This window comes from Neomonachus schauinslandi, chromosome 2 (assembly GCF_002201575.2).
Source record: "Neomonachus schauinslandi chromosome 2, ASM220157v2, whole genome shotgun sequence".
In the NCBI taxonomy this organism is placed as follows: Eukaryota; Metazoa; Chordata; class Mammalia; order Carnivora; family Phocidae; genus Neomonachus; species Neomonachus schauinslandi.
The window spans coordinates 154271534-154291371 of NC_058404.1; the positions used below are offsets into that span (position 1 = coordinate 154271534).

At 35.5% G+C, this 19838-nt stretch overlaps 1 protein-coding gene across 10 annotated transcripts in view; it reads right to left on the reverse strand.

The window, feature by feature from the left end:
- Positions 1 to 19838, reverse strand: part of ADGRL3 (adhesion G protein-coupled receptor L3) — a 512753-nt gene that overhangs the window by 267220 nt on the left and 225695 nt on the right. For 9 of the 10 annotated variants that reach the window (XM_044912942.1, XM_044912940.1, XM_044912941.1 and 6 more), the window contains 2 exons: positions 18671 to 18685; positions 15684 to 16484 (listed from right to left, as the gene is read on the reverse strand). In XM_044912942.1, coding sequence (XP_044768877.1) covers positions 15684 to 16484; positions 18671 to 18685 — 816 coding nt within the window. The remainder of the gene's footprint in view (positions 1 to 15683; positions 16485 to 18670; positions 18686 to 19838) is intronic. The other variant, XM_044912937.1, reaches the window with a different exon arrangement.

Below are 19838 nucleotides of genomic sequence, written 5' to 3' on the forward strand. Positions count from 1 at the left end.
TCTAACAAAGAATCCTCATTGGCAGGCTTTATACACAATTTCCTGGAACCATCGATTTTTAAAATATCACCTACGACCAATTGAACTTCTCTTGGCTTTAATAACTTTTGGTATTTCTCACTCATATGAGACCCATATATATGATATTTATAAATAAGAAAAAAAATCCCTTTTTCTGATTAAAAGTAACCTTTTCAGTCTATGGGAATACTTAATCACCCGTTCAGCTTGGCCTGGAGAGGAGAGACTGCTTATGGTGGCATAAAAATAAATAAAATAAATAGATAAATAAATAAATAAATAAATACAGCAAAGCAACAACACTTGCCCCAATCATAATGAATTCACAAAATGAGTCATAGTATCTGCTAAGTTACTAGTGCCAAACAGTGTAAGTTTAACCTCTGTTTGGCCCTCAGGCAAAATTGATGCTGTATTAACACACTGCAATACTAGCATTTTCATATCATTATATCAAATACACTCTAATGCACAGCCAAACACAAGTGAATTTCTGATAATACCAGGTCTAGTCAATGGAGCCTGGGAATACTTCTCTTATCAAAATCCAGAGTTCTTAAGTGGGCTTATGATGCTTCAAAGTCACTTATAATTAGAGGAAAATATCAGCAGTAACTATGGGATTCTTTCCAATTATGGATTTCCTGGTGCTTGAATTAAGATTTCTTTGGCTCTAAAATGAAGCCGACAAACACACTCAGACTATGTCTATCAGTATTTCTGGGTTGGAGAGCTCATATAATTCTAGATTCTTGGTAAGCTGTCTGACTTCTTTACTGGCAGAGTATTCTATCAGAGTGAATTTGTTATTAAAAGATAATTGCTTATTTTTTGTTAAAGTAATCTTCCATTTTCTACTCATATAGTAGCTTTATGTTATGGGAAAAATAAAACAACAGGGGAATTACAGTCACTGTCCTCAGTATGTGAATGAATATGTGTTTATCTGTACTATTTTTTGAAACCGAAAGCAAAGGAGTCTAACGTGATTTTTCTTGTAATCTGACCATTTTTCTCATTCGTCTGAGGCTTACTATGTTTATCTGTGGATGACTACTGTAATATTTTTAGCACTACTTATTAAAACTCATCTCTTGAAGTCTTGCTCAATATTGCTAATTAACTTCTTCATTACCATAAGCATGCTGCTAAGCCACACTACTGTCATAAAGTGTTTTAAATGAATAAACAAAATCATGTAATATAAACAATGATACAGCTGTTCATTGTTTATACAGCTCAGCAAATAATAGCCAAGTGCTACAGACTGAATCAGTGAATATTATTCCTTCTCATTAATGGAAAAAGAAAGGAATTTAGTATAAGCTGTGCATGTCAAATAACAGGGTGCTCACAAATTTGGGATGCAGTCAGCATTACATCTCTGCCTATAGTACTCATCCTCATCGGTACTCTGCCAAAGGGTAGCTCTGCCCTCCTCATCGCATTTCAAGCAGTATATAATCAGTCCACTTGAAGGCTAAAAAGAATTGCTTCAGAATTTAAAAGGATCAATTCCATCACATGTTCACTCTAATTCATTAAGATCTTGAGTACAGAGCTAGACACAAAATTAAGAATTTGGCAAGTATTTTTTAACAGTGAATTATGTAAAATTTCTTAGCCTTATTATGTAAATTAAGGAAATCTAAAAGGCCTCCAAATTATCTCAGAGAATATATGTAGAATCTAAAATAAATAATCATGAGGGTTATTAGTAAAACAAGAAACTGATCCATCTTTTAGATTTTCCTTTTTCCCATAGTTTAGAAATGCAAAAAAATACTTGTAAGGTTTGTGTGAGGCTTTACATTTTTTTATTACTTTTGCTATTTCATACTCTTTTATTTTTTATTTTTTTAAAGATTTTATTTATTTATTTGAGAGAGAGAGAGAGAGAGAGAGAGAGCACATGAGGGGGAGGGTCAGAGGGAGAAGCAGACTCCCCACTGAGCAGGGAGCCTGATGTGGGACTTGATCCCGGGACTCCAGGATCATGACCTGAGCTGAAGGCAGTCGCTTAACCAACTGAGCCACCCAGGCGCCCTATTTCATACTCTTTTTTTTTTAAAGATTTTATTCATTTATTTGACAGAGAGAGACACAGCGAGAGAGGGAACACAAGCAGGGGGAGTGGGAGAGGGAGAAGCAGGCTTCCCGCGGAGTGGGGAGCCCGATGCAGGGCCCGATCCCAGGACTCTGGGATCATGACCTGAGCCAAAGGCAGACGTTTAACCAACTGAGCCACCCAGGCACCCTATTTCATACTCTTTTAAATAGGAATAACAGCAGAAATATTTTACATCCTAATCAGTATACAGTCTAAACAAATAAATCAAACTTCATGCAATGAGAATGACTGCATTTTCAGCTCTAAACTGGGGGAAGAGTTGGTGTAAAATTAATAGAATTAAAGGAAACGAAAGAAAAGATCTTTAGAACAAACAACTACTCACTGCAGTGAGCTAAGCCAAATACTTCTAGGGTTAACTCTGACGATACATACAAAAAAATAGGTGAAGGGGAAATGTAACCTAAAGAAAAGTTTCTCTTAAAAATAGTTATTTCATTCAGTGAGACAGCACTCCCATGCACAATTTCAATTTAAAAGTGAAAAAAAAAAGATATACAATTTTGAGTCTCCTTTAAGCACGTCAGAATATTTAATTCAATGGATTCACATTTCAAAATGTACAGTCCTATTGGGTCAAGGCCACCAGATATTTCTGTCCTAAAGGAGAACATGCAGAACAGCAGGGGACTGGACCACATAAAGGTTACGTATGAGCCTGATTGAGGACAAGAACGTTGTCTGCACTTGCCCAGATCTCAGCTGGCAAAGCTGAGTGCCACTCGTGACAGCCTTGAATAGCCAGAGTAAATGACCAGGATCAGAAAGAGTGATTAGACTCAGACAGAGCACAGCGTTTCCAAAGAGCTCTTCATCTGTCCATGTTTAGGAAAGTCAGTGGGAATGGACAGATCATATGCCGCAGACTAGGTATTAGTACATGTGGCAAGTTACAAACATAAATGAAAGATTCAGAATTCTACCTACCCCTACTTTTGTGTATGAAAGAAAACTTTGCCCTAAATTAAAATATAGAAGTCTGAGGTTCTGCTCATGGTGAGGATAGGATTCTCCTGGTTACTACATTCCTTCAACTGTAGTGACAGGTCTAATTTGTTTCCCTCCTCATTTTCCACCTTTTTTTTTTTTTTCCCCAACACATGAACAGACCATGAGCGGCTGCAAAGCACTGCATGATTGTCTAGAGTCTTATTGCTCTTCTCACTGTGTTAATTTATTCCAGCTATTCAAGGTGAAGATGAATGGCACCTTGCTTTGCCAGGACAAGCTTGAGAGGGGACATGTCCATCCTGTATCACACTGCTGTTCTTTTCTGTCAACCACACAGGTAGTAGTTCTATGAGGACACAAAACAGGGTCATTTAATGTAACAAAGTGATACATTTTACTTCCAGAGAAGCCTTAGCCTAGAGAGGGGGTAGTTAACATACATTGCTCCACAAATTCTTAATGCATTAGGATAATATTTGAGCTAAGATATAAATCCTATTTAAACATTGGAGAATCTAGAGTAGTGATTCTTTTCCAAACCCAGAACCGACTCTAAAAAATACTATCTCTGATCTCACTTCATATATTGAATCAACATCTTAGGGATGATGAGATGGGAAACAGACAGGAAATCTGCACTTTTTTAAAAAAGATTTTATTTATTTATTTGACAGAGAGAGACACAGCGAGAGAGGGAACACAAGCAGGGGGAGTGGGAGAGGGAGAAGCAGGCTTCCCGCTGAGCAGACACCCGATGTCGGGCTCGATCCCAGGACCCTGGGATCATGACCTGAGCCGAAGGCAGACGCTTAATGACTGAGCCACCCAGGCACCCCAGGAAATCTGAATTTTTAACATGTTTCCCCAGTAGTGAGTTATAGAGCCTCTTTGCAGTAGTCAGTAAATAGGAAATGGGAATCACTTATTTAAAGGCAATCAACAAAATAGTCATAGAAATTCTAAAAACAAAACAAAGAAAAACAGTTTAATGTTTTTATTATATTCTATAGTATATACTAACCTTGTAGGGATTATGGATTATACAGTAATTCTCAAATTTAGCAGGTTATTAAAAATAATTACTGGTATCCATCCCCAGAGTTACTGATTTGATCTGGGATGGAACCTGAGAATTTGCATCTGTAACAAGTTCCTTAGACCACACCTTTGAGATCCATTATCCCATATAACTTAGGCATCAGTTATTTGCAATCAATTTGCACACATTGAAATTTTATTATACGAAGAAATATAAAAAGAGGTTTCCAAAATATTTAAACCCACTGATCACTAGAGCAAAGTTATTTGCCTCCCAAAATAATTACACAAAATTGTGATAAAACATTCTAATACTTTCTGCATAAATGATTTTTAACATTATACCATGAAAATGACCATCAGTGCTTCTCTCTCATCAAAAATATTCATCAAATATCTTGTTTTAATGGCTAATAGTCAATGTTCAATGACCATACTTAACTACTCTTTCCTAAGAAATATAAGCATGAACATAAAAAGGATATGTGTATAAATGGAAAATAATAATATTGACTGTTTTATTGTCAACGCTAAAAGTAAAAAAAAAGTTTCATTTCTGATTAGAATTGTTGACTCTCCTTTCATTCATATTCAATATTGTCATATTTAAACTATTAAAAAGAAACAACAGACTTAAAATAGAGTCACTTGTGCTAAACCCACATCACCAAACCAAGGTTTAATACTTAACCTAATTCCAGTTTCAAATTTTTGCAGGAATGTTGTCTTAACCAGTTAGTCTGGAATTTTCTAGTCAGCACCAATTAGGTAATCTGCCACATAGACCCTCTCCAAATCCTAAAGGAAGATGACGTAATCTATTCTTTCCTTAAGCTTCCCCTTCCTGCCTATAAAATCTTCCATTTTTTTTTAAGATTTTATTTACTTATTTAAGGGGGGGAGGGGCAGATGTGGGAGGGAGAGGGACAAGCAGACTCTCACTGAGTGCAGAGCCCAATGCCGGCTCAATCCCAAGACCCTGAGATCATGACCCAAGCTGAAATCAAGAGTTGGAAGCTCAACCCACTAAGCCACCCAAGCACCCCTAAAGCCTTACATTTTGTACAGCTCCTTAGAGCTCATTTCTACTTGCTAGATGGCTTGCTGCCTGATTCATGAATTGTTCAATAAAACCAATTAGATCTTAAAATTTTACTTGACTGAATTTTTGTTATTCCACAAAACTTATGGTTTTCTTTTTATGTTTTTCCCTTTTCAATGTTCACCCTTACAAACAACAGGTGAAAACTTATGGTTTGAACAGTTTAGTTAAAATCAATACAGTACCACTAGACCAAATAATTTAGTGAAACATTGGAACTATTTCTAAGGTCTCTGGAGTGAGAGATCAGCCTATTTTGTTATCCCATATTTCTATATGAGAGTAGATTCAATCTGTGTTACATACTTTTGTAGGGCTCTGTAACCAAGCAGTAGAAGCCAAGCCCCTAGGAATGTCTAATACTTTTAAGAACTACACATTTTTCTTTTCTAACAAAGAAAAACACAAAAATACCAAAAAACTAAAAATTGAGTAAGTCCCCTCTCTTATAGTTTTATTCTCTCAGTAAGACTTTGACATTTTCTTATTTGTGAGACCTAGTGCTAATTAATTAGTTAGTGACTGTCCTGACACAATTAGAAGGCCTTCTTATATTCCATCATAGAATTCTAGATTATCAGTATTCTATCCATGTGGAGTATTAGCTCAATTTTTAGAAATGTATTTCACTACTTCAAAGACAACATATTCACTAAAGAAATTTGGTAAAACCCAAAAAAGCTCAAATCTGAACAATTTGGAGCTTAACTTCCATTTAAACTTTGAACTATATACTTGCTAAAATATATACTACTAATATCACTACGAAAATGCTTTTTCTCATAAATTTTTAAAAGCTTTTTATAGAAATCTTCAAATATAAACAAAAGTAGATAAAATGTATAATGATCTAAATTTCCAATCATTGAAACCTGCTTTTAAAAAATACCAAAATTTTAGCAATACATAATGAACATTTTTTCATATCATTAAATATTCTTATACCCTATGACTTTTTTAGTTGCACCATTCAGAAATTTAATAAATGATCTAAAAGAATATATACACTGGGGTAAAAAGTTCTCACAGAATGGATTTATCCACACAGAAATAACTATGCAACTCCCTTTGTTAGTATAGAAAAGTTGTATATCACAGATATATTTACTTGACATTAATTCAAATAGTTATATAATTAAAATACTATAAATTTATACTTTGTAAATGTACTTTTTAGTATGTAAACTATACATTGCACATAATATATCCTACTATCTCAGCACTCAATAGGGATATATATATATATATATATTTTAAAAACTCACTATATTTTATAAACTCTTAAAGGAGTTTCAAAAATCATTTGATTATGTTTAATTTTTACTTTGATACTTTAGACTCTAACCCCAATATACCATGCAACTCCACTAGATGAATGCTTTTATATTCCTTCTGTGAATGCTTTTTTTTTTTTAAGATTTTATTTATTTATGTATCAGAGAGAGAGAGAGAGCACAAGCAGGGAAAGCGGCAGGCAGAGGGACAAGCAGGCTCCCCACTGAGCAAGGAGCCCGATGCGGGACTCGATCCCAGGACTCTGGGATCATGACCTGAGCTGAAGGCAGATGCTTAACCCTCTGAGCCACCCAGGTGTCCCCCTTCTGTGAATTCTGTCCTGAAATTCAACAATTTAAAGCATATATCTCGGGGCGCCCGGGTGGCTCAGTTGGTTAAGCAACTGCCTTCGGCTCAGGTCATGATCCTGGAGTCCCAGGATCGAGTCCTGCATCGGGCTCCCTGCTCAGCAGGGAGTCTGCTTCTCCCTCTCCCGCTCCCCCCCTCTTGTGCTCTGTCTCTAAAATAAATAAATAAAATCTTAAAAAAAAAAAAAAGCATATATCTCTTCTGATTGGCTTATCTTTTTCATTAAATCCGACAACTAAAACCCCCACCTTCATTCATATATAAATCTTCTTGTTCACCGTTAGGTTTAGAAAGTTATAAGCTTTTCCATACTGCAATACATGTTTGAACCCTTGTTGTGGTATTTTAAATTTCTAATTCTGGAACATGATCAGCCAAGTCAGTAGTCCTATTCATCCACTGAGGTACTCTGCCATGTTCCTGAAAGCTTAAAAAGTATGATTATACTAAAAGCTATCGTAAGAATCCAGAATACATGGCAAGTTAATACATTCATATTCAGGAGAAAATTCAGTGAAGATGATATAAAAATAATTTTTGAGCAATTAAATTCTCAAGAATTGTTTAATATGTCCAATAGCTGAAACACATAATTGAATGGGTCACATTCAATTAAAATTCCAGAGTAAAACTGTCCTTTTCTGACAAGAGAGGGCTTCTTTTACTAAAAATGGGGAGGAAGGAAGGAAGGAAGGAAGGAAGGAAGGAAGGAAGGGACAGGAGGGAGGGAGGACCAATCAATTACTGGGCTTCTCACTTAAAGCCAGTTTTGACTTCCTGCTTCTGCTTTCTATAGCAAGTCTGATTATGTGCCTGAATGTCACTTTTAATCTTTGGCTTTTTCTTAGTATTTCCAATTCCACTTTCAAGTTTCCTCTCCCTAAACCATTACCACTTATGTCTCTTGGTGGGCTTCTCATAAAATATAAAAGTGTAAATTTTTTGTTTAATATGTAAGTATGTAGTTATATAGCAATACTAGCATAGATTTTGGAAAGTTTACTGTTTTTAAAAACCACAGTCCATTTTATATTTTTTATTGAATAGGATATTTCTAAATAAAGTGCCATTTTCGGGCTCCTGGGTGGCTCAGTCGGTTAAGCGTCTGCCTTCAGCTCAGGTCACACTCCCAGAGTCCTGGGATCGAGTCCTGCATCGGGCTCCCTGCTCAGTGGGGAGTCTGCTTCTCCCTCTGCCTGACGCTCCCCCTGCTTGTGCTCTCTCTGTGTCAAATAAATATTTAAAAAAAAAAAATAAAGTGCCATTTTCTTTTTTTTTTCAAAGGCAAAAGTTTCTTCAAAGAGATTTCTTATATTTAAAAAAATTAGCATAAGAGATCATTCTAAATCATGAAATCAACAAATACCTAACAATTCACTCATGTCTGTATATTTTTGGTAGAATCATTTTTTTCTAACATTATTTTTAAAAATCCAATTTTAAGGCTAAAATATTTCAGTCACAAGACATTTCAGAGAGAAAGGACTGGATAATTTTAATTTGTATCTTAATTGGGGTAAGTGGATGCAAAAAGTTCGACCATGAATTGTACTATTGAAGAGCATAAAGAGAAACAGGCAGAGTTCTTATCTAAGCAAATAAAAAGGAAATGTTCTCTACTTGTTTTTAGGGGAATCTGATAGGTCTCTCCCCAAAAACTGTACAACACAGATTTCACCTGTCATTTATGTATCTTAAATTATTTGGTCATTAATCATTATAATTTCAGAATTTAGCTTCCTGATAGAAAAGTACTTAAGAGGGAAATACCCTTGTCCTTAAAGTCATACTTTTGATGGTCAACCCTATTCTAGGGTACTTGACCATCACCTAAAACTTGAAGGAAAAACAAACAAAAAAACCAAAGAAATAAAGCAAATGTCAGGCTTTGCTATATAATAAAATCAATTCTCATTTACCCATGCTAATGTGGACAGACGCAGAGTATTCCGAAGTGGAACTTTTAGATAATCAGAAATTTCATTTTAGTCACTATTGCCAACCCTGAGGATATGTGCGAATAATGAGCAGCAAAACTATTTCAGTTCCACCTGCCTGCCCTCTGCTGGACGTGCTCATGAGCAGGGAAATGGCTACGGAAGGGACAGCTGGTGTGAGTTGGGAAGCTTATTCACAAGTAAATCATCTTTTTGTTGCATGTAGAAACGATTTTGATTACATTTCTAATAATTATACATTTATCAGGGACATCACTCTGTAGAAAAAAAAAAACCCATAATAAATTTGTGAACCTCTTTATCCTTTGCCTCTTGTCTCCTACATGTCCGATTAATGGCTAACGGCGGGCTTGGCTGTAAAAAGGCAGGTCAAGCTTTGCTCCATGATTTGATATTCAGAGCCTGAAAAGCAGAAGGTGTCATTCTGAAAAGGTTTAACCTTCAGTTATGAAGAAAGGAAAACAAAAGACAGGTAAAGACAAACAGAAGAGAGTTGATGTTGAGGGGCAGTGGACCAGTGAGGGCACATTTCGTAAGTTTTGGCTGGACTCCCTGAAAAAGCACCAGCGGCAACGCCCTGAGGCTGGAGCCGGCACTCTAGGCGGCACCAGGAGGAAGACAGGGGCTCCTCTGCACACCTGGCAGCAGCTGATGCATAAAAATACAGACCGGGATGAAATGAGCAACAAGTAGCTGACTATTTTTTCTTTTTGTAAAGCTTACTCCGTTACTAAGACGGAGGTAAATTAAACTGTAGAGACAATGTAGCTTCTCACGTGGAACTGTGAAGCAATCCTAACCCACAGGCTCAGGACAAGTCTGATTTAAGATCTGGCTCCTTTCAGGCTCTATTTTGTGATTAGGGTGCACCATATTTAACTAAACCGTTCAGGAAGCAGATTCAGCTACCTATGAAACACGTGACATTTCAAAATGTTCAGGATTCTCTGCTCAGCACTCACATTACTCAGCTGTCAAAGTAAAGGGCTCAGATATATGATGTGAAAATTATATTTTAACGAGGTGTCATGTGTGTTTAAAGTTCTTATTCATCACTACATAGTCACAGCCTGTATGGGAGATACAAATGCACTTAATTAGCATATTATAAGGACAGAAGGTTCACCTTATCTGCATTGTTAAACTGTTCTGTGTAGGCTTTTTGTTGTTTTAGCTTCTGTTATCTTCAGCATATAAGAAAGGATATATTTACATAATCTCAAATGGCTTTCAAGAAAATATGGATTGTGTTCAGGAAGCAGAACAGTCATAAAACAGTAACTGCATGTCTTTATTGTTCTGTTGTTCATCCTGATTGCCTGATGTGTTTCACTAAATCTCAACCAACAGATTTTTAGGTCTGTTAGACATGCTAACATTAGGAAATTTTTGGAAGTGGGCTTCTCTGAGTATTCTTATCATCAACCTAAAGCTACTTCTTCCTCCTTCAGGAGCAAATACTGGAAAACTCTGTATGTTTGGCAAGGCAAGTTTAGATTGTTGTATGAAGAGTTGAGAAGCGAACCAGAAGAGGAAGAGTCACCAGAAAATACCTCACATCTCAGTCTTATTTACTAATGAATAATGGACTCGGCACAAGGCAGTTTGGGACAAAGAACTAAAGAGTGAAATTCAGTCCACAAGTAATAATAGCTAAGGGGAGGTAATGCAACTGCTTCACTCACACTGCATGTATCAGGATATAAGGTAGTTCTAGAATTACAATGCCCACCTGAGAATCACACAAATAACCTGTGGAACAGCTAAGTATTATTTGGAGGGCTTGAATGACTATCTTACAAGAGAGCCAGCTGAAGGCAATGATGAAAATATAGTTCATGTCATATTTTATAAGATAGGAAAAAGGCTCAGTTAAAAGTACATTTGAAAAAAAAATTCTAGATCTGATAGCTTTAGGTATGGTTTTCTGCTCAGAAAAAAAAAAGAGAGGAAGCACTTTTAAATTTACTTTATACTCAGGTGCTAATGCTTCCAAGCAGTTTTGATACAGGTGTCCCAAACTGAACCTGCTGTTCTGCAGACAAAATATGTTTTCAACAGAATACGATTATTATTCATTTCTGAATATAACACACGTTCCGTTTTTTCGGACTTGAAGAAAATCCTGGTATTCGTCAACTGAAAAATTTGAGAATATGTTCTGAATATAAAATTCATTGAACAGTTGCTCACTTTCTTCCCTATTGTAAGACTACCGACTTTAATTTCTTCTAATTACTTCTGAAAGAAAGCGCATCAGGTGTTAATGTGCTTTGGCAAGTCTCCCTAACACCTGCTAAAGTTGCTTAAGGTTACCAAAGCTCTTTCCAATCGGAGTGAAGAAGGGAAGAAGCTGAGTGTAGGTGTTGGGGGTGGGGAATAACTGGGATGAATCACAAAACTTCTAGAGTACAGAAGTGTGAGGCCAACAGTGAAGGGGACTACCTGAGAGGCATATATGTAATCCCCATAAAACAAATTTTGGGACTGATATTCTTATTCTCTGATAATTCATTCTTTGATTTCTTAAATCATTCAACAAATCTTGACAGAGCACCTACTATGTATCAGGCACTACATAGGGAAGTGTAAACAAAAATGACTGAAACAGTATCAACAAGATTATTTCACCGTGAATCAAAATCTCATTAGTTCTGGAGCAAAAGCTTTTTATAAATTGGAAATTCTTTGCATTTGTATGTTCTTTAGCATGTGAGATAGAACTATATTATTAAAAACTGCTTCTACAAAATTTGCAAATATAAATTATTATGTGAATAGCAATATCACATAAATATGGGTTCATTTTCCATTACTTTCATACTGGCAGACTACGGAAAATGCTGACAAACTTGCATTTAATGTAATGCAAAATATATGATGACAGTTCCAAAAATTTTTAGACAAAAACGAGAACAAATTTTAAGCTTTTTAAAACTTGGCCCAGTAGAGCAGGCCCATTAAAGCACTTTTCAAGGAGGAACTTCACTTAAAATTCACAATGAACATTTGGAAAACAAGTTTAAAAAATTGCATTAATATTAATTGGTTTATTCAGCTTATTGTTGAAAACAACCTGTTTCACAGACTGTACCATTCCGAGGATGGTTTCCTTTGAAAAAGAACACAGACCGATGTCCTGCAGCTGAGCCAACTCAACAAAGGAAGGACACTTAGCAGTTTGAAAATGGGTGCTGGGAAAAGTAAGGGAGTGAAGTTCAATAATTTCTGAAACTACTTTTAGGATATTTCTGAGACACTGTTTTCCTTGTCATTCTTCTTAAAGTTCGCCATTTCAAAATTTAAAATGGATTCTTGTGAAAAAGAGAAAATACATCCGATTTCATGGTTGAAGAACAGATACAACTTTTCAGAGCACTAATCTATGGTAATTGTACCATGAGAACTACAAATTAGCATCTAGAGAGTGCCTGGCATATGGGGAGACTGAGATCGCTTCCATCAAATGACTGAATCTAGAGGCACAGCCTCAGTAAACACACTTTCCACGACCAGTGTCATAGGAGGGAACATGAATCTGGAGTTGGGTTGCACTTCAATAGCTGTGGGGTTTTTGAGTGATACGAGCTATAGTGTCTTAAGTTCCTCATTTAGAAAATGTGGATGAGAACAATTTTTGCAGGGCTGGTCTGTAACTATTTGGTTAAGTTTGTTATACCTACCACAAATATCATCTCATTAAAATCTAACAATAATTTTCAGAGATCGGGTTATTTTTTCCATTTTGTAGTTGAGAAAACCAAGACCAAGAAGCTGAGCAACATGCCCACAGTCAAGCACTGGAGGCAGAATTCAAACCCAAGTCCTTCAGACTCCCAAGCTCCCTTCAGAGCAGCAGGCTACTGGAGTGTATGCTTCCCCAAGAGATTTTTATGTGTACAAGAGAAACAGACTTGCCCCCTAACTTCTAGCACCCAGATTTTTTAATGTGCAGAAAAGTGATATTCAGTAGAAGTATAACATAGATACCCCTTTGCATTAGAACTTCAGAAGTGTGAATTTCCATTGATTAGAACTCAGTGAAAATCAGAGCAAAAAAGCTTGCTTCCAACAGATGGCAACAGCAAATACACTTTAGATCTACAAACTCAGAATTAGCCTTTTTGACCTCACATATTTATAGTAAGTTGGCTGTACATAAACTCATGAGAAGATCCATAATAAGAATTCACTAAAGGCAATTTCTTTGAAAAATGTCAACCTAATTTACTAAAGAAAAACACGCAGCTGAAACTGTTTGTGAAGAATAAGATGAATAGCCTCTATTAATGCTAACTGAAATTCTCATATCCACACATACAATGCATAACATTTACTTCTACACTTATTCTTTCCACCTCTAAACTCCACTAAGTCCACACCAAAATGCTGGCTTTTATATCTGAGCATTAATGCATGAAAATTGATAATTTTTCTTGTGATTATATTTACAAATTTAATACATATGGAATCTTACTCTGCAAAACAGATGAGGTCTTCATTGTTGTTTAAAGAGAGGGACAACTCTTAGGAATTTGTTTCAAAAGCTGAACTTTGCCATTTCTCAGTGTTTGTCACTTTAATAACATCCTTTTAACAAAAATGAATGCTAGTGTATTTGGGCAAGATGGTTTAATATTTTAACTCCCATAAATAAACACATAAAATTAAATGAGTGGTGTACTTTTCCTTATGTCCACAATGACTGATCATATAAATATACACACACATATAAGTATATTAATATCCATTGGAAATATCTTTGTGTCAAGTCTCTAAATACTAGGGACTATGGTATTGTCTTGCTCTTTCAGGATAATTTAAAAAACTAAACTAAGAATTTGCTTCAATTCATCAAGTCAAAACCTGGAAAGCTAATTAAATTTAACCTATTTATTATTAGAGATAAAAATAATGTATAATGTTTTCAGTAAATAAAACTTGAAACATGTTACTGTCTCTTCTTCACTGATTAACCAGAAAAGATGAGTTGTTATCTGCAGGCAATTAAAATTATGTCCTATTGCAATTTAAAAGTCGGAAGAGGCTAAGAACCACACATAGAGTTTTCACTGACAAAATATAAATTTTAATTTAAGAATATCACAGCTATAAAAAAAAAAAAAAGCCTTCCCAGAATACTCCAGATGGTTGACTTTTGCTTAGGTTTTCAACTGAAGGGTGTATCAAATTGAAAAAGCTTACCTGTACAGCGGTGAACCAGGTACTGTACTTGATCTAGGAGATTTTTTGAGGATTTAGTAAGGAGAAGTTGCTTTTGCTGCTGTTGCATACTTAGGCATAATATTAGCATTGCTGGCCACTGCTGTCACTCTGCCTAAGGCCTCTCAGAGATTAGAGAAAATGCCAACTAATTTCTCACTCTATCAGAGTAAGAAGTGGAAAGCTATTCACTCATTCATTCAACAAAGAGTTACTGAGCCTTTAATTTATATATGCCATCTATTATACTGGTGTCCATATGGAACTTAGAATCTAGTTTTATAAGAAGATGTATGTAATGAACTAAGTTAGGAAGCAGAACGGCATGCTAGTAAAAGCATGGTAAGAGCAGTGCAGAAAACAAGTTATATTAACATGTAAGTACGGAAAGACACAAAACGTAATCTTTGAATTGCTATATTTCTATCAAAATTCAGACACCTATATCTTAGTTTTCCATTATAGTTTATCATAAAGAACAGCGTTATTGCTAGTTAAAATAACTGAACCTCTAAACTTAGATAATTCTATTCAGTTGTGTAAATAAAAATTTAAAATAATAAAGCAAATTACAACTATCTTTAAACAACATTAAGAGGAAATGGTATGTCCTAGAGAGGAAAAAGACAATTTTTTTTTTTTTAAAGATTTTATTTACTTATTTGAGAGAGAGAGAATGAGAGACAGAGAGCACGAGAGGGAAGGGGATCAGAGGGAGAAGCAGACTCCCCGCCGAGCAGGGAGCCCGATGCGGGACTCGATCCCGGGACTCCAGGATCATGACCTGAGCCGAAGGCAGTCGCTCAACCAACTGAGCCACCCAGGCGCCCGAAAAAGACAATTTTAAAGATTTGGGGGGTGCCTGGGCTCGAGCCCCACGTAAGGCTCCCTGCTCAGTAGGAAGCCTGCTTCTCCCTCTCCCTCTATTCCACACCCCTACTTATGCTTTCTCTCCTTCTCTCAAATAAATAAAATCTTAAAAAAAATTGGAATTAAAGATCACCTCTGGTTTACTCAAAGCATTGTTTTGCATTGTTTTTTTCTTATAAAACTGAGGTCTATCTTTTTCTATATTCATCAGTTATAAACATTTCTCTGTGTGTATCAATTAGTGCACTCGGACACGTGCACACTCAAACTGACAATGTGCCCAACAGGGTGGTCATATATGACACCCTCTGCAAAGTGAATATATTGGCATAGGGCTCCTGAAGCATTATATCGAAGCAGCCCTTGACATTTTTCCAAGTGGAAAGCACTTCTGAGGGCATGTCACAATTAATTAGACAGGATGGCATTCTATTTTAGTAAGGGTTTTGTGTACTTCACTACACAAAGAACTAACCAGCTGATAATAAAAATGCCCTTCAGAGAAGGGCTTAAGATTGGAGACTAGCCGTACAAGGGAGAAAAAAGTTTCTTATACCTTTATTCTTGCAGCTGAATGTACTTAATGGCAACATTTTTTGGTTGAAAAGACAATGAACGGTTTTCAGGTATTCAGGCCAGAAGGAGGACAACAGAGGAAGTCTAATCATACATATAAAAAAACACAACTTATCAAAAACAAACTGCAAATATCTCCCCCCTGAGTACCATCAAAAGTCAAACTTACCTGATCTACTATCCAGAGGTCCAAAATCCAAAGAGTATTTCACGACATGATAGTTATTCCATACGTAAAGAAGGTTGTCCCTGGGGTTGTAATCCACAGCTGCTATGTACTGGTATGAATTGGGAAAGGGTACATCCACCAAACTATCCTTACTTTGGTCGGTGTTGTAAATGTAGTCAATCTTATTCCCAGTGGCCTCATTGTCGTCATCCTCATATACAGATTTGACCACATACAGAATCCCGCAAATCATAAATGCATTGGAAGCTGATCTTTTATCATATGCAGTATCCCATGTCCCTTCAATCCGTAGGGTGTAAGGGTTCAATTGACTAATGACAATTTTACCATTATTTTGTTCTGTTGCATAGATTACCCAGAGCCCATTTTCATCCACTGCCAGGTCTATGTCAGATTTGCCTCCCCATCGGTAAGGGGAGGTATCATGGTAATTGGCATTTGCTATGATCGCCTCTCCACTCTTTATCCTAGTCCGCAAATCAAATTTTACTATGTTCCTGGTGCGCTCTTTGTTGAAAAACAAAGCTCCATCATACACTACAAATCCTGTGCCATCCACCCTGTGAGGAAGCTTGTAGGTTGTAGTTGGCCTTCCAGCAATGAAGTCATCCTTGGATGAGTACTCAGTCAGGGTATCGGTTCTGTAGGGAGTCCAGGGCATATAGTAAATCTTGTCAGAAGCCTGTAGAGGGTCTTTGCACCATGCCCCAGACTGGTGGTCAGATTCAAACAAATGTTCACTCTGGTATACTCCTTTTAGTAGTCCAGGACAAAGAAAAACTGTTGGAAGGGAAAGAGTTAAAATAATAAATATATTAATTTAATATTTTGTCAGAGATTTTTATTTTTCACCAAATGGAATGTAACTCTAATAAGAGATACCCACCACCACTTAATTCTTTTGTTGCATTCTTCTGAGTACACAGAGTGTCTTACATATTAGTTCTGACTTTTGCTCAAAATCATTTTGACTTCATTTGCTGAAAAATGTGGCCTCTCAATGAGTACTTGTGTTTTCCCTTGATTTTTACCTTTGTAAACATGTGATACAATATTTTTGGATATGCATATACAGGTGTGATGTATGTCTATGTATTCTATAGACATAAAATAAATACAAATGTTTATACATAATATTTTATGTATCTTACTTGAAATTAAATATATATATATATTGTTTTCCCTCTGATGACATTAGCCATTCGATAACTTATCATTAAGAAATAAATAGAAATCCAATAGTAATTAAGGATAATAATAAAGGAAAAGAAAAGCCCTGTAATACAGGCCACTGAATCTTCTGGCAAAACAAAACAAAACAAAACAAAACAAAAACAAAAAACAAACAAAAAAAACCCAAAATTCTTAAAGCTGCTATAGCACACACAGAGCATGCAACCCACACAATTAAAAATGAGTGATGGATGGATACTGGGAGGAAAAAGAGAAAGGAAGAAAAAGAAGGGAAAGAAGGAATAAGGAAAGAAGAAAAGGTGAAAGGTTACAGAGAAGAGAACCCAAGATCTAGATTTTAATCAGTTAAAAATGTCCTGTTAAATACAGTAGTATTGGAACTTAAAAACATGTACCTTTTACTGTTACATGAGAAGAACATTAAAAAAACAAGATTACTTGCTACAATATTTTGCTGCTCATACTTCAGATTGAAAATGGGCAGGAATTATCTGATTCACTTCGTTTTTAGTATGATTCTGTAGCACACTGTGTGAATAGTGGTAAGAAACCTTGGCTGGCTTGTAATGCAGGGGCTATAAAGCAATGTTTCCCAAAGAGTGGTCCTTGAAGCACCTGTTTCAAGTGGTATAACTAGATGTTACACAGAAAGAAAACAGGGATGCTTAGTCATATGTTTAAGAAACATCATATTAAATAGAATTGTGGCAGAGATTCTAATAGCTTTGGTACATCAGTGAATCTCCAAGGCAGAAGTAAGGAAGATGAACAAATTTCACAAACTAATTTGATCACGGAACCCTTTCTACAGAGCCTATTTAAAGTGTAGTGTTCTGCTGAACCTGCTGTGGGAAACACTGCTCTAGTATTTTTGCAAAGCAAATGCACTGAAAAATAATCATGCAGTCCACTGTTATGTTTGAAATGATTAGAAGGGTACCGGGTGGAGAAATTAAGAAATCATAAGGAATTTGGATGTTGAACCATATTTTAATGATTAAAGTATTGTTCTCTTGATATTAGTCATTAGTTCTTTAATGGCAACTCTAAGCCTAGATCTAATGGAAAAGGATCTAAGATAATACTCAGCGAGGATGTGCAAGTTATTAAAAAGGAAAGTGCATTACTGAAGTGTCCAAAGTTTTACTTTTGTAGAAATGAAAAGTTCAAGGGCAAAGTTGACCACCAAAATCTTCCATAGCAAGGATAGAGGGCCTTCAACAATTTATACTCAACAATAAAATTGATGATTAGGAGAATTTCTAATATGATGACTATAATTATAAAAAATGGATAGGCATTGTTGTCAAAATTGTATATAAACTTTAGGTTGGTTAATAATGAGCCCATGGTTACCAAAGTAATTTTTAGAAGGTATTTCAGAAAACCATCTCCCCTTTTCCACCAACAGTTAAAAATTAAAGGAATGGGGAGACCACACCAGAGCTATGGAAAATTATCTAGTATAGAAATAAAAACAAATCTAAAGCAATCACTATCCATCACCATCTACTGGATTTTCTGACTACTTATTTAAAAGTAAAGAGGAAGAAAATGCACGGTTGAAAATTTTACATGATTAAACTGTTTTAGGATAAAAGGATCAAACCAGCACTGGTCATCAAAGCAGGTTAAAGTGAAGTTGAGCAGCAGAAGTAGTAAATAAATTTTCATAAAATAGATAAGAATTAATACAAAATTATTTTAAATGTTAAACTGTTAAATAACTTAGCCTATAAATAGTATATAATTTATGAAAGGTATTTAATTACCTTTTTGTTCCACTTCTATTGGAGAGAGAGAAGTACAGAGAGAAAGGAGAAAAGAGAATAGATTAATGGTACGGTATTGGCCAAGCACTTTTTATTCACCTCTTCCAAACTGAAAGTAAATAATTTATTTCACTCATACTTGCTTTTTGAACATAGCTTTTTTTTTAATAAAAAAACATTCCCCTCGTAAAATTACTTTTTAAAAAAGCAATCATATTATAAACTTAAAAAACACAGTACAGACTTAGAAAACATAAGGCAAAAGTTATTCAAGGTAAGATTGAAAAAAACACACAATTTCAAACTACAGACATAGGAAATACAATATTCATAATAAGAACACCAATATTTCCCTTTGGAAGTTAGGAAGGTAATTATACACATGATGCTTTCAAATAGCTTGACTAAGCCTCATTTATAAAATACTATAGTTTATACCACTATTTAACATAATAGTCTTGCTTTTTACCCATCTCAAGGATTCAGAAGAAACTACTCTGCAATCATTTCCTAAGGCCTAAGATTTTCCATGTCAGTCTTATGAGAAATAAACCTCATGAGGCTCCACATTTACGGGGAATGCTCTCATACTAAATAAGTGGATTCAGAATCTTTACTGAAGAAAGTTCTCTCCCTCCCACTTATCAATATTTGATATTGTGGGAAAAAATCAGAAAAATCTGTTATCAGAAGGTTTACATAAATAATGAGCCACCTGTGCTGGCCTTTTCTGAAATTCTTAACCGAGTCAACATACCTTTTTAAGAACAAATTGAAATCCTCAGCCATGTTATGGCTATGTATCTCTCAAATTAGATTCCATTTTTATTTTTAAGGTACTGACCAATACAAGTCATGAAAAATTGGGGAAATTGTAACATATTCATGTAACTCACCAAGCAGCGTCTTGTTTATCTTATAAGCATTTGTCTCATGAGAGACAATATGCCTAAATCAGAAAAAAGAACAGGGACCAACAAAAAACAAGGGGAAGAGCTGGGGAAAAACGGGTTCGTAACGCAAACTTAAAAATCACAGGTTACAGTTGATATAAATCTAAAAAAATTCAATGGAATGGATGAACTATTATTGTACAATAAATAAAAACTCTAGGGAAGTTTCAAAACAAGGGAGAAATACTGTTTTGGGTAATTACAATTACATTTGG